Consider the following 13,564-nt stretch of genomic DNA (forward strand, 5'->3'; position numbering starts at 1 on the left):
ACCAAGTGTTGACAAGGATGTGGAGGAGCTGGAACTTGCATACACTGCTGGTGGGAATGTAAAACGGGACAGCCACTTCGGAAAACACTTCGGTTGTTTCTTGAAAAGTTAAACATACACATATGACCCAGCCATTCCACCCCTAAGGATTTCCACAAAGAAAAGACAGTGTATGTCCACACAGGCAAGCAGCTTTATTTGTAATAGCCCCATGTTGGAAACCCCAAATGTCCATTAGCAAACTATAGTCTATGCATCCAATGGAATACAGCTTAGCAATAAAAATGCAAAAATCATCAATTCATGTAACAATATGGATTATACCCAACTATTAAGTTGAGTGAAAAGCCAGACAAAAAAGAGTGCACACTGTATAATTCCATGTCTATAAAATTCAAGGAATCCAAACTATAGTAACAGAAAGCAGATCAGTAGTTACCTGGAAATGGAGTGGTGAAAGAAAAGATTACGAAGCATGAGGAAACCTTTCAGGAATGATGGGTGTTCCTCTCTGCATGATGGGTTCATGGATGTATACCTATGTCAGAGCCCATCAAATTATCTACTTTAAATACAGGGTGGGGCCTGGCCAGCATGGCTCAGTGATTGAGCGTCGACTTATGAACCAAGAGGTCATGGTTCGATTCCCAGTCAGGGAACATGCCCAGGTTGCAGGCTCAATGCCCAGTGCGGGTCATGCAGGAGGCAGCCAATCAGTGATTCTCATCATTGATGTTTCTATCTTTCTCTCCCTCTCCCTTCCTCTCTGAAATCAATCAATAAATCAAAAGTAAATAAACACAAGGTGGAGCAAAAGGAGGTTTACAGTTGTTAGTATGCAAAATACAGAGTTCATAAAGCTGTTGTAATAATCATAACCTGCATGTCTTCCTCCATACAAACAACTGTAAGCCTATCTTTGCCCTACCCTGTATGTGCACTTATTGTATGTCAACTGTTCCTCAATAAAGATATCTTTAAAAGATATTAATGGGCCCTGGCTGGTTGCTCAGTGGTTAGAGCATTGGCCCTCAGACCAAAGGGTCATGGGTTTGATTCCTGGTCAAGGGCATGTACCTTGGTTGCAGATTCTATCCCTGGCCCCAACTTGTGCAGGAAGGAACCAGTCAAAGTGTCACTTTCATATGGATGTTTTTCTCTATCTCTAACTACCCCCCTCCTCCCTCCCTTTCACTTTCTTTAAAAATCAATGGAAAAAATATCCTCGGGTGAGCATTTAAAATATATATATTAGATTCTAGTGAAAAGACCACTCTGACCAACTGTGCCTTAAGCAAGTCACTGCACCTCTAGTTTCCTAATGTATAAAGTAGGAATAATATTAACTTTCCTTGTAGGGTTGTTGTAATAATAATTTAAAATAACATGTTAGATATCTTTTATACAAAATAGATGCTCCAGTAGTAATAGAATATAATAACACTTTCAAAATAACAAGAAGAAAAGTAATTACCTGAATCTAAAGTGCCCTGCTTGCATATATCTGGAGAGATTTCTTTGGAGGGTTTGAAGGCCATTGCCCCTGGCTTCCCAATTCCTTAGGTCACAGATTCACATACAATGACTTGCAGTTCATATCGTGGTAATATTTGACCCACCCATTTCTCTTACTCTCCCACATCTCTGTTCCTAGTTTGGTCAGATCTGAAAGGAGAGTCCCAAGGTCTCTGCCGCTGCACAACCCAACCCACCGGCCATCCCACTACCTCATGGTCTCTTTCTCCTCCTCCTAATGTTGAGACCTGGAACCACACAGACTTGTAGCGATCAGTCAGGAAGAAAACTCTCCTGGGAAGATTAAGAGAAGATGTGTGTCAATCACATAGCATGGTTCTGGGCTCATTGAGACATGTAAATGTTGGCCATTGTGGTTTTACTGAATATGGATGAGGTCACCTGTTCTTGCTCCTGTGTCCCCCTCAGACACCCAGAGAGCTCTGCAGTAGTCTTTGGAGCCAGTGAATTCCCAGTCCAGTCTAGGCACGTGGGAGGAAAAGGAGACACCATCCCTGCCCTCAAAGAGTGCACAGTTCATGAGCAGCTGAGTGGGGAACATGGCTGGATTCAAAGAGGGGGAAATCAACGTGAATGGAAGTCGTTGGGAAAACACCATGAAAAAGAGGACAAAGAGAACCTTGTTTGTGTGTGCTGTGTGTTTGCAATCCCCAACCCTTTAGCCTGGTATAAGGCTTGTAATTGGACCTTAATTAACATGTTTTGTTGAACAAGTGAATGAGGGTAGCTGGAGATGGTATTGTCAGAAGGAGAGAAGGGCTGGGAGCAGCTGAGGCCCAGAGCTGGGAATCAGGAGGGCCCATTTGGCTAAAGAAAGGCCCAGCCCAGGAAGGAGCCTGATGTGGGGGATGGGGTGGGGGTGCGGGATGAATGGCAGAATGAAGAGCCTGGACATTAGCTTAGAGTATCCAGCAAGGTACTCTGTAGGGGGCAGCGCCACCCATACCCAGGTCCTCCCTTTGACTCTGTTGGGTCTTCAGAAGCTGTAGGTACACTCCCTAGTTCCCCAGACAAGCTGAGCCAAATGGAGACTCTTCTAGTTCCTTCTCCCACCCACAGATTGGCACCTGCTCTGAAGGGGAGTCAGAGGCCCTCTGTCCCCTTTTCACAGGGACTCCCCATTCCTGGCTAGAAGAGCCGCCTGACAGGACAGTGCCCATTCAGCTGGCACACAAGTTCTCACACATTTACACGTGCCGCTCACTTGTGCTCCTAGCCACCTCTGAACATCAGAGAACCAATACCAAAGCCAATCAGAAACTAGCAGGGACTCCTGGCCGAGCCAGTCAGGAAGGAACAGACGTTAAGAACAGGCTGTGCTGACCAGGGTACCGGGCACAGTGTCCGGAGCCAGCTGGCTCCGGTCCCACCTGCTCACTGCTGACCAGGAGCTGGAACACAACTCACGGCCTGCAGGCAAGGAGCTCAGGGCAGAGGACTGAGGTGGCAGCTGACCTGCCTGGTGCCTCTTGGCCCCTGTTTCGAACCCTTAGAGCCCTCCCTTGCGTCTCTTGAGATTATTCAAGTTGCTAGAACCATTTGGCAACGTGAGGAAAAGTTACTTCATCCCAAACCAAATGATTCCCCATTTGAGCACTGCACCGAGGCCGGTGGGTGTTCAGTGTGCCCACTAAACCCCTCCAAGGCAGCTCGGTTTCTGACCCTGGACCTGGGTGGGCTGCTCCCTCCCTTTAAGATACGTTCCTGACAGATGCTCCAAGGACTGTGCTAAAGGGACGTTCTGAGCAAAGAAAGAACAACATTTCTTTCTGCCCAGCCATGGAGAAGTGGGGTTTTCCTCCATTGGAGACAGATTGGAACACAAGTCCTTTGGATCAAGGCTTCTTGATCTAGCTCTGAGCTGGAAAGGAATTCCGTTCTCTTTGCCGTCCAGCAAAGGCGCTCTCCTCTTTGCCCCTCTCCCTGGCTGCCCCCACCCAAACCAGAGCCTTGTTTCTCCTGCCCAGGTGCTCTGGGCAGCAGCCACAAGCCCTGAGCAATGGAGTTTGAGCTTGGAAAGCCCCTCGCCCGGAATGTGCATGCCTCTCTGTGGCCGTGGCCGTGGCCGTGTGTGCGTGTGTGCGCGTGGACTTGCACGTGAGCGTGTGTGACAAAAATCGCTTCTGGAGCATGTTGCCCTCTGTCTGCCCATCCAGGTTACTCCTCGCTGCAGGACGAGCTGCTGTCCCCTGCCTCCCTGCACTACGCGCTTCCCTCTCCGCTGCGTGCAGACCAGTACTGGAACGAGGTGGCCGTCATAGACGCCATCCCCTTGGCGGCCACGGAGCATGACGCCATGCTGGAGATGTCTGACATGCAGGTGTGGTCCGCGGGCCTCACACCCTCTCTGGTCACTGCTGAGGACTCCTCTCTGGAGTGCAGCAAGGCCGAGGACTCTGACGCCACCGGCCACGAGTGGAAGCTGGAGGGGGCGTTCTCCGAGGGAACCCAGGGCCCCACGCTGGGCTCTCTGGACCTTGTGGAGGATGACACAGTGGATTCAGATGCCACAAATGGCCTTATCGATTTGCTTGACCAGGAGGAAGGTCAGAGGTCAGAAGAGAAGCTGCCAGGTCATAAGAGGCAGGAGGACTCGACAGGTGCAGGGCAGGACTCAGAGAATGAAGTGTCTCTTGTTTCAGGCCAGCAGAGGGTGCAAGCCCGCATCACAGAATCCCCCACTGTGAGTCGGGTGATGGAGACAAGCCAGGACAGGTAAGGGCTGGGCTGCCGGGGTGGGATGCCTTTCCTCTTCCTGGGTTTCCGGGTGACATTGTGCCCGGCATTGAATGTTTGGGTGCTGCTGCCCACCCTGACTCTGTGTTCTAAACATCCTGGGACAAATCCATTCAGTATCACCAGCTGGCCTCCGAAGCCGCCCAGAGCTCAGTCTGACCCCTGTCCTGTGAGAATGGAACTGCGGTCTGCAAAGGCCAGTTCCTCCCCAAGACACCCCTGGCTGTGGCCCGCAGGAGAGAGAGGCTTAGGGTGCTGGGATGGGGGAGCACACTTAGGAGAGAGGTTCTAGGCTTGGAGGAACCACGTCTCTAAGTGCAGCTGGGGCTGGGTGCCCGGGCCCCTATCCCTGTGGAGTGCTTATCGTTGAAGACCGTATTTAGAAACCTACAAGCCCCAGGGCCTGGGAAGTCGTTCGTATGGTCACGCAGCTTGCGTGTGACAGAGCTGATAATGGTGCCCTTTCTCCTTTACCTTTTTGAAACAGTGAGGCTGGTGGGTTTATCTAGGGCAGGACAGAGCTTTCAGCTGTCAGAGCTGGCTGTTCTTGTGGGTGCCTCCTCACCAAGCTCCCTGTGACGAGAGGGCCTGGTGCCGCGCCAGCAGCAGGGAAGCATCGGTGGCAGTTCGGGCAGAAGGGCCTGGTGCACCTCGGGGACCCAGAGAGCCCTCAGACACAGGGAGCTCACAGCCACACCGTGGACACCACACTCCGGTGCTCGGAGTGCCGAGGGGGCTCGCGGCGAGAGGGAGAGAGGAGACAGGCATGGGGCGGGTCTCGTGTTGGCCCTCCTGGACCGGCTGGCACAGGAAACAAGCGACCGCAGCTGTTTCTTCCATGTCACTGTGCTTCCTCGATTCTCCCTAAAGCAAGGACACAGTTTATGTGTTCCAGAAGGCTGCGGCCACCCAAGGAGCTCAGGCCCGGCCAGGCCATGGGAAACCTGTTCTCATGTCCCCTTCCCGTCCACACTGCTCCACTCAAAATGTGGAGCTGACTGGCCAGTCCCCAGGGCCCACTCAGTGTGGCCCAAATACCACTGGAGGAGGGAGAGGAAGGTCGTTTAGAAGATGCAAGGATTGATTTAGTTCCCAAACTAATCCTTTGAGTAGGGGGAGGGGGAGAATTGGACAGACTGAGCCTGTGAGGGTTCAAAGCGAAATACTGGCTTTCCTGTGAGAGAGACCATCTTCCAACAACCCTGATGGCCATTCATCCAACAGCGTTGATTGAACACGCAGCTGTGTGCTGGCCTCTGCACCGTGGCCACAGCGGGTCACCAGATGAGGGACCAGAAGGCCTGGACGCTGGGCCGCAGGATGTTACAGTGTGGCTCTGGGCCTTGGTCAGCCCTCTGATGGGGACGAATTTTGTTCACTCACTCAGCAATATGTCTTGAGTGCCTACTATGTGCCAAGCATTTATAAAAAATACCTAGGTACTGGGGATACGGCACTGAACAAAACAGACAGTCTCTACCTGTAAGAAGTTTATATTCTAATGGAGAAACTGATGGTAACCAAGATAAAGTAAATAAAATTAAAAGAGAAATGCTAGATATTAAGTGCTAAAAAGAAAAATAAAGCAGAGAATGGGAGCAGGAGGTGTGGGGGACAGGGGGAGAAGGGGTGGTTGGAATTATAGATAAGGTGGCCAGGGAGGCCTGGGAGAGTGACGTTGGAATAAAGACTTAAAGGAATTAGGGGTGACATCCAGCCGAAGGCCCAGCTAGTGCAGAGGCCTTGGAGTAGGGCATGCCCGGCATAGTCAAAGGACAGTGAGGAGGTCGCTGTGCTTACCATAGATCAAGGAAGATGGGGTCGGGGAAGTAATGAGGCCAGACGTGTCAGCCCCTGAGGCTCATAGAAAGACTTGGGCATTTACTGGGAGGAATGCAGAGCCATTGGAGGGTTCTGAGCAGAGGAGTGAGGTGACCTAAGAGATGCCTTGAGAGCAGCCTGACATGGCCAGGGGTAGAAGCTGGGAGATGAGCGAGGAGGCCAGTGTTGGTGATATGGACCAACATGGTAGCCGTGGTGGTGGCAAGAAGTGGCTATGCTCAGCGTATATTTTGAAGGTTGAACCAAAAGGGGTTTGCTTACAAATAAGACCTGGAGTGTGGAAACGGAAGTCAAAGGGCTCACCAGTGTCCTTGACCTCACAACTGAAAGGATGAAGGTGCCCTTTACCACAGACTGGGGAAGACTGGGTGGAACTGGCCTGACCGTGTCCTCAAGGTCCCTGTTAGGAATCCGGAGGAGAGGTGTTGAGGAGGCCGTTTCCCACCTGCAGTTCAAGGAGGTGGTGCTGGAGACAGGCACCTGGGCATGAGCAGCATGTGGATGGGGTGTAAAGCCATGGCCTGAGCGCACTCCTTTAGGAAGTGGGTATAGATAGAGCTGAGGTCTGAGAATTGGGCCCTGGGTGCTCCAATGTTCAGAAGTCAGGGAAATTGGGAGGAACCAACAAAGGACACGGAAAAGGAGAGGCCAGAGAGTGGGGGGAAACCAGGCAAATGGGGTGTCCCAGAGACCACAGAAGAGTGTGTTTCCAGGGGGAGGGAGTGACTGCCTCTCAGGTGAGCACAGAGATGAGGACTATTGAGTGCAGGTGGCGTGGAGGGCTGGAGTGGAGGTGGGAAAGGTGATGGGTGCGGAGGCCCCATGACTGGATCTTTGGTGTGAGCCTAGTGCCTTGGGAGCCCAGAGTAGGGCCGTCCACTCACAGGGAGGGCACCAATGGCACTGGGACCCGTGGCCCTCCCCACGTGGACAGCATGGATGGCCCACCAGTACCTGTCTGGACAGGGCAGTCAGCTATGTGGTTTGCTCACACTCTCCCGTCCCTCGGGTGGGCTGTATAGGGTGTGTCCTGGGTGAGCCAGGGCTCTGGAGGGGGAGGGTATCTCAAAGAGCAGAGGCTGAAGGGTGACGAGGTGTCCTTTCTCTCTTCCGGGACTCCAGACTGCAGGACTGGGATGGGGAAGGCTCCATTGTCTCGTACCTGCAAGATGCTGCACAAGGTTCCTGGCAAGAGGAGGTCACGCGAGGCCCACACTCATTCCAGAGAACCGTCACCACCGTCAAAGGGCTGGAGCCCAGTGGGTCTCGGGAGTATGAGAAGGTCCTGGTGTCTGCGACTGAGCACTTGCAGCCAGAGCAGCCCGAGGCCGAGAGCCTGCAGGCTGACTGGGAACGAAGACGACAAGGCCACCGAGAGTGGGTGCAGCAGGCAGAGAGCACCTTCTCCCAGCTGGTAGAGGTGAGAGCCCGCAGGCAGGGGCCTGCTGATGCCTGTCCCAGCACCAGGCCACCTCCTCTTCACTCAGCCCAGAGCCGAGCATGTTTATTTGCTTTAAGCATTGTGGCGTTGGCTTCACTTTCCCTAGAAGCTTCCTTGGTCTTGGTCTATCTGTCTGCCTCCTTGACCCCTACTGAGGGAAGGGAGGGGCTGACCTGTGTGGAGCTCCTGAGCGCACTCAGGCACAGCCTGTGCTGTCATCATCCTCACAACTGCCCGGCTCCCAGAGGTGATTCCCATCTGCAGCTGATGGTTGAGCAACTCGCCCGAGGTCACAGGGTCAGAAGTGGGCTTTGAGTCCAGTCTGGCTGACTCCAAAGCCATGGGTCTTGTTTTCTCTTTTCATCGTGTCTTAGAAAGGACTTAGAGCTGGGTGTTGGGCTAACTGGTCCAACCATGGTCTGCGTGGCTGTGGACAAGCCCCTCTCTTCTTGGCACCTTGGTTTCCTCACTGGTAAACGAGGAGTGAATGGATTATTGCTGAGGTTCACCCAGCGGGAATTCTGGTTCCGGGGTGGGCTCATCAAGGGGCACAGGAAAGGGAACCTTCCCACCACAGACTCGCTCTCCTCTCCTCCGGTTCCCTGGCCTCATCCTCCATCAGCTCCCCCTCCTTCCATCCCTTTCAGTTTGTCCTACTGTACTTTTTTTGTTCGTTCACTTTTATCTTCATGCTCCAGTCCCATTTTCTTGCCCCTCCTCATTCCCACAGGCATCCACTTTAATGTGGTGTTTGTTTGTTTGTTTAGATATATTTTTATTGATTTCAGAGAGGAAGGGAGAGGGAGAGGGAGATAGAAACATCAATGATGAGAGAGAATCTTTGAACGGCTGCCTCATGCATGCCCCACACTGGGGATGGAGCCCGCAACCCGGGCATGTGCCCTGACCAGGAATCAAACCATGACCTCCTGGTTCATAGGTTGACACTCACTGAGCCATGCCAGCCAGGAATTAATGTGTTTTTTGAAAAAAAAAAGTTTTATTATGAAGAACTGCAAATGAATACAAAACAGACAGAATATCATATCAACTCTCCATGCACACACCACCCAGGCTGCACAATTACCTACTCATGGACAATCTTGTTTCATCTGAACCCCCATCCACTCTCTCCCACCTCCCCCAGATTATTTTGAAGCAAATTCCAGATATCTTATTAATGTGTCTTTTTTAAATTTACGGGTTCTTATGAAATTGGCGTTGCTGGTCTGTGCCCATGTATTTTTAATGTGTGCATGAGTGTGTGTTCTGTGTCTCCTTTGGCTTCTTACTGTTCAGTCAGCACTGTTTCCTCACCCAGGAGCCACCTCCTTCCTCCTGGTCCTGCCTGCTGCTTTCTTCTCTTCCTGTGCTCCTACCTGAAACCAGTGCCCGCAGGCACCCTGAGGACCGCAGGCCGCACGCTGGCTCCACAATGGTCCCAGGCTGCCGACGGCCAAGAGCTGCTAGGAATTAATCGGGTTTTATTTAGAATACGTCCTTGCCAAGTATGTGCCTCGGACAGGACAGGCGGCTGCGTCCATTTTTAACCCCAGCCCACCCCGGTGCACGTTTTGCTATCGAGCTATTCCTTGGTCCCCACTGCTGCTGCTCCCAGTAGCAAGTGCTCGGCCCAGAGCACAGGAGCTCTTAACCGGGTTTGGACTCCTGACTCCTGGGGAAAGAGAAAGACTGCAGGAGCGATATTTTCCATCATTCCTCTGCAGTCAGCCTTTGGTGAGGGAAAGCCTGGGGAGAAAGCAGGATCACCCCAGAGGATCAAGGGAAAAACCCTCTAGATCAGCAGTTCTCAACCTGTGGGTCGCCAACCTGTGAGTCGCGACCCCTTTGGGGGTCGAACGACCCTTTCACAGGGGTCGCCTAAGACCGTCGGAAAACACATATATAATTACATATTGTTTTGTGATTAATCACTATGCTTTAATTATGTTCAATTTGTAACAATGAAACTGGGGGTCACCACAACATGAGGAACTGTATTAAAGGGTCGTGGCATTAGGAAGGTTGAGAACCACTGCTCTAGGTCATTTGGTCCATCTGACTCATTTACAAATGAGGAAACTGAGGCCCAGAGTGGCTGAGGGTGTGTCCAGGGTCATAGGATGACCTCTTCCTTTTTCCCAGTGGGCGTGTCATTACAGGGGGGGGGCGGGGGGGGGGGCCCGGGCAGGCACACCTAACGCCTCCCCAGCCTAGGACAGGATTGGATGGTGTGGATGAGCTGTTGTCGTAATCCCCTGGCAGGACCCAGGGGATGATCACGAGGTCCATTTAAGGTGACGGTGTACAAAGCACCCATTTGCCAGTATTTCCAGTGAATCTCTGAGAACAGGGACAGAGAGAGAGAGATGCCTCATCATTTGGGGCTTGGGAGGCAGGCCTGAAGTGACCGTGAGCCAGCCAGCCCTCCCTGGAATTGGACTCTTCTTGGCTGGGCCAAAACCAGATATGCTGTAGCTTCTATTTTCCAGTGCTTTCTTGTTGAAATGAGGCAGTGCTGTGCCATGGTGGTGGCGGGAGTCTGAAATCTGACTCCTTCGTTTACTTGCTCTTTCACATAGGCAAGTGCCTTAACCTGTCTGTGCCTCCTTTTCCTTTGTGGCAGGTGATAGAGCCTGCATGGTAGGATCATTGCAAGGCTAAACTGAGTTAGTATGTGAAAGTGTTTGCTGTTATTGTTGACTAGAGGCCCAGTGCACAAAATTTGTGCACTCGGGGCGGGGGGGGGGTGCTCAGCCCGGCCTGTGCCCTCTCACAGTCCGGAACCTCTCAGGGGATGTCCCCCAAGGGGTCCTTAGCACTGCCATGAAGGCAGGAGAGGCTCCCACCACTGCCGCTGCGCTCTCCAGCCATGAGCCCAGCTTCTGGCTGAGCAGCGCTCCCCCTGTAAGAGTGCACTGACCACCAGGGGGCAGCTCCTGGTGGTCAGTGCATGTCATAGAGACCGGTTGTTCTGCCGTTTGGTCAATTTGCATATTAGCCTTTTATTATGTAGGATAGTGGTGGTACTCACAGCCCTGTGGTCTTCACAGCACTCTCGAGAGCACTTTAATTCACTCTCTTTTAAGGGAGGAGGAAACTGAGGCCCAGAGGAGGCACCCAGCTTCCCCAACTCCCCACAGTAAGGGCGTTGTCAGGTCAGTGTGCTGTGTCCCAGATCTTTGTTCTCTCTGCCACGTGGAGGAACAGCCTGATCCCAAAAGCGAATTCCTTTCAGCCACAGCTGCTGCGGCCGCATTTGTGAATCAGCTCTGTAAAGACGGGCTTAATGCGCGTGGTTCCTGCTCTTTGTGGGCGGGCGTTGACAGTCAGCATGGGAAGAGCCTTTGAGGACAGGCCTGAAATAGACACGCCGGTTACACGCTTACATTTAGGGCTGCTGTGCCCGGTGAAGAGGCTGATGGGAACTGCACAGCCCCGCCACCTGTGCTGGGCCCTGCTGCGCTGGGCCTGGGCAAATCACGTATCCCAGGGCTATTTTTGAAATAAACCCCTAACTCTCCAGGGTACTAGCTGGTCCCATCTCCATGAGACGGGGAGAACATCATTCTGATCAGGCAATAGCAGCCCAGGGAAACACACACGTAACTGCGGACACTTACTCTCCGGACATTTATTTTGTGGAGTCCCTGAATGAGAACGCTTCCCTGGGCAGAGCTGCCTCTAGTTCCAGGGGGGCGGGCAGGCAGGAAAGGTGAGGGGCCGTGTCCCTCCTCAGGCTCTCGGTGGGGCGGGGCAGGGTCTCCCGCAGTGACTTTGACATGTGCTCCCAGTGCCCGGGACACACACACCTGCCGGCTTTCTTCTCGCCCGTTGGACAGCCCCAGCAGCTGGGTTGGAAGCTAAAATTATCAAAGCCTGACGTCACCCAGGCAGGAGGGTAGAGCCTGGGGCTGCTCAGCAGCAGGACACTCAGGCGGGCAGTTCCAGTGAAGGGCCGGTCGGTGTTCTGCCTGGAGAGAAAGAGTGGGAGCCTGAGGAGCGAGGATGGGAGGGGTCCCAGGAGGCCTCGGGGGTCCAAGAGGAGAATGAGAGGTTGCACCCCTGCAGCGGCCAGAGCCCTGGCTCCACTGGCGCCCGGAGGGCGGGCTGGTGAGGATGTGGACTTTCATCACCCAGCTCCTGGTCACCTTGGTGCTCCTGAGCTTCTTCCTGGTCAGCTGTCAGAACGTGATGCACATTTTTAAGGGCTCTCTGTGCTTCGTGCTGAAGCACATCCACCAGGAACTGGACAAGGAGCTGGGGGAGAACGAGGGCCTGAGTGACGACGAGGAGACCATCTCCACCAGGGTGGTCCGGCGTCGGGTCCTCTTCAAGGTAATCGCCAGGCCGGCGGCAAAAGGCAGGCCTGGAGCTGGAGGTGGGAGTGCGGAGGCCAGAAGGTCAGGAGGCCGGGCTGAGGGCACAGTGCAGGGATGTGTAGGGGCGAGCTGGGGCAAGGCGCCGGCCTCCAGGTCAGGAGATGTGTGGGAAGAGAAGGGACAGGAAGGCCTCAGCGAGGGCCGACAAAGCTCATCTCTGGGATTCAGCAGACCATTCTCATCCTGCTTCTAAGTTACACACAGTGTGATGGTATCTGTGGAGGGCTTCTTCACTGTCAAGTGCTGTAGAAATGCAAATTAGGCGCCTCACTTCCTCTTAGTCTTCTCCGTGAAACTTGCATCATCGGCCCTGTTTGCCTGCTCCCCGGTGCCGTTGTGGGGACCGCACACAGAGCTCTGGGCACCTGGAGCGGGTGGTTTGGCTGCCTCTACCTGCTGCGTTGGAGTTTCCTGCCGGGGTGGGGATTTGTCGGACTGTGGCTGTGGCTGTGGCTGCTGCTATTCTATCTCCTCATCCTCTAATCCTGTTCCCAGACTCCTGCTTATGAATCTTGAGTTTTCTCCCTTTCTCTAATTGCAGGGGAGTGAGCTTCAGAATATTCCAGGGGAGCAGGTGACTGAGGAACAATTCACAGATGAGCAGGGCAACATTGTCACCAAAAAGGTGGGTGCAGAGAGTCCCCTGAACTAGGGGGAGGCACGCAGGCCAAAGGCTAAAAGGGCGGGCCATGGACCCGCCTCCCTCACGGAGGGGTAAGCATGGCTCAGCTGGGACAGTTCAGGTGCCATGGGCTCCTGTCCTCCGTGATCCGGACGTGACACTCCTGATAGCCACTTTGCCCGGATTCAGCCTGAAATGAGCTCCTGCCTCACTCTTCCAGAAGGACCAAGGCCCATGGAACAGCCCAGACCTAGTCCTGTGATGCCCAGCCCTGAAAATAGCTGTAGGACAGCAATATGGTGGTCCCCAGACTATCACTGGCCTCTTAAAATGAAAAGGATGTGGAAATGCATTGAGTTGGCAGCAGATTTTAACTCAGTAGACGTGAAGTTGCCTGTCTAGGGTTGGGCACTCTGCTAGGTTTTGGCAGAAGGGAGAAGAAGGAGCAAAGGGAAGACCCCGTATGTGCTCCCCCAGGGTGCTGTCACACTACATTGGAGCAGACCCCTTATGTCCGTCTGTCCTTCAGCGCATGAGCTTCGTGCGGGCAGGGGTCATGCTTGTTTATGTTTTCATCCCCCACTCCTAGCACATGGTAGGCGCAGAGTAAACAGTTGCCAGACTACTTAGGTGAATGAATAAGAGAATGGGTTGATGGCATTGAATTACCATAGTTGAAAAGGAAATGTCCTCTGCCCTCAGGAGCTCATAGGTGTACAAGTATGACAGACAGCGTAAACTGCCATCCATGCCAAGAGGCAGAGGAACTGCGGTGGGCTAAGACAGGAGTTACGCATGGTCCAACCGTGTCATTGAAAACCTGCTAAGACCCCTCTGCAAATTCTAGTCCCTCTGAGGCTGTCCAATGCGAGTGTTTCCACACAGTGCTGGGAGTGAGAGACCCATCCCTGTTCTTGCCACTTGAGGACAAAGGCTGCCTCTCCCCCAACTTCATTCCTGGGAACCCGCCCTTTTCGAGCTCCGTCCTGATGGCTTCGCCAGCCC

The 13,564-nt window shown here is 53.3% G+C and overlaps 1 protein-coding gene across 12 annotated transcripts in view; it reads left to right on the forward strand.

The window, feature by feature from the left end:
* The window catches only part of ANK1 (ankyrin 1), a 211,453-nt gene that overhangs the window by 188,734 nt on the left and 9,155 nt on the right, over positions 1–13,564 (forward strand). For 7 of the 12 annotated variants that reach the window (XM_059685307.1, XM_059685311.1, XM_059685305.1 and 4 more), the window contains 3 exons: positions 3,693–4,251; positions 7,237–7,534; positions 12,479–12,562. In XM_059685307.1, coding sequence (XP_059541290.1) covers positions 3,693–4,251; positions 7,237–7,534; positions 12,479–12,562 — 941 coding nt within the window. Of the gene's footprint in view, positions 1–3,692; positions 4,252–7,236; positions 7,535–11,454; positions 11,894–12,478; positions 12,563–13,564 lie in introns of those variants that run through there. The other 5 variants (XM_059685314.1, XM_059685313.1, XM_059685315.1 and 2 more) reach the window with 3 other exon arrangements.

Source organism: Myotis daubentonii, chromosome 2 (assembly GCF_963259705.1).
Source record: "Myotis daubentonii chromosome 2, mMyoDau2.1, whole genome shotgun sequence".
NCBI classification, from domain to species: Eukaryota; Metazoa; Chordata; class Mammalia; order Chiroptera; family Vespertilionidae; genus Myotis; species Myotis daubentonii.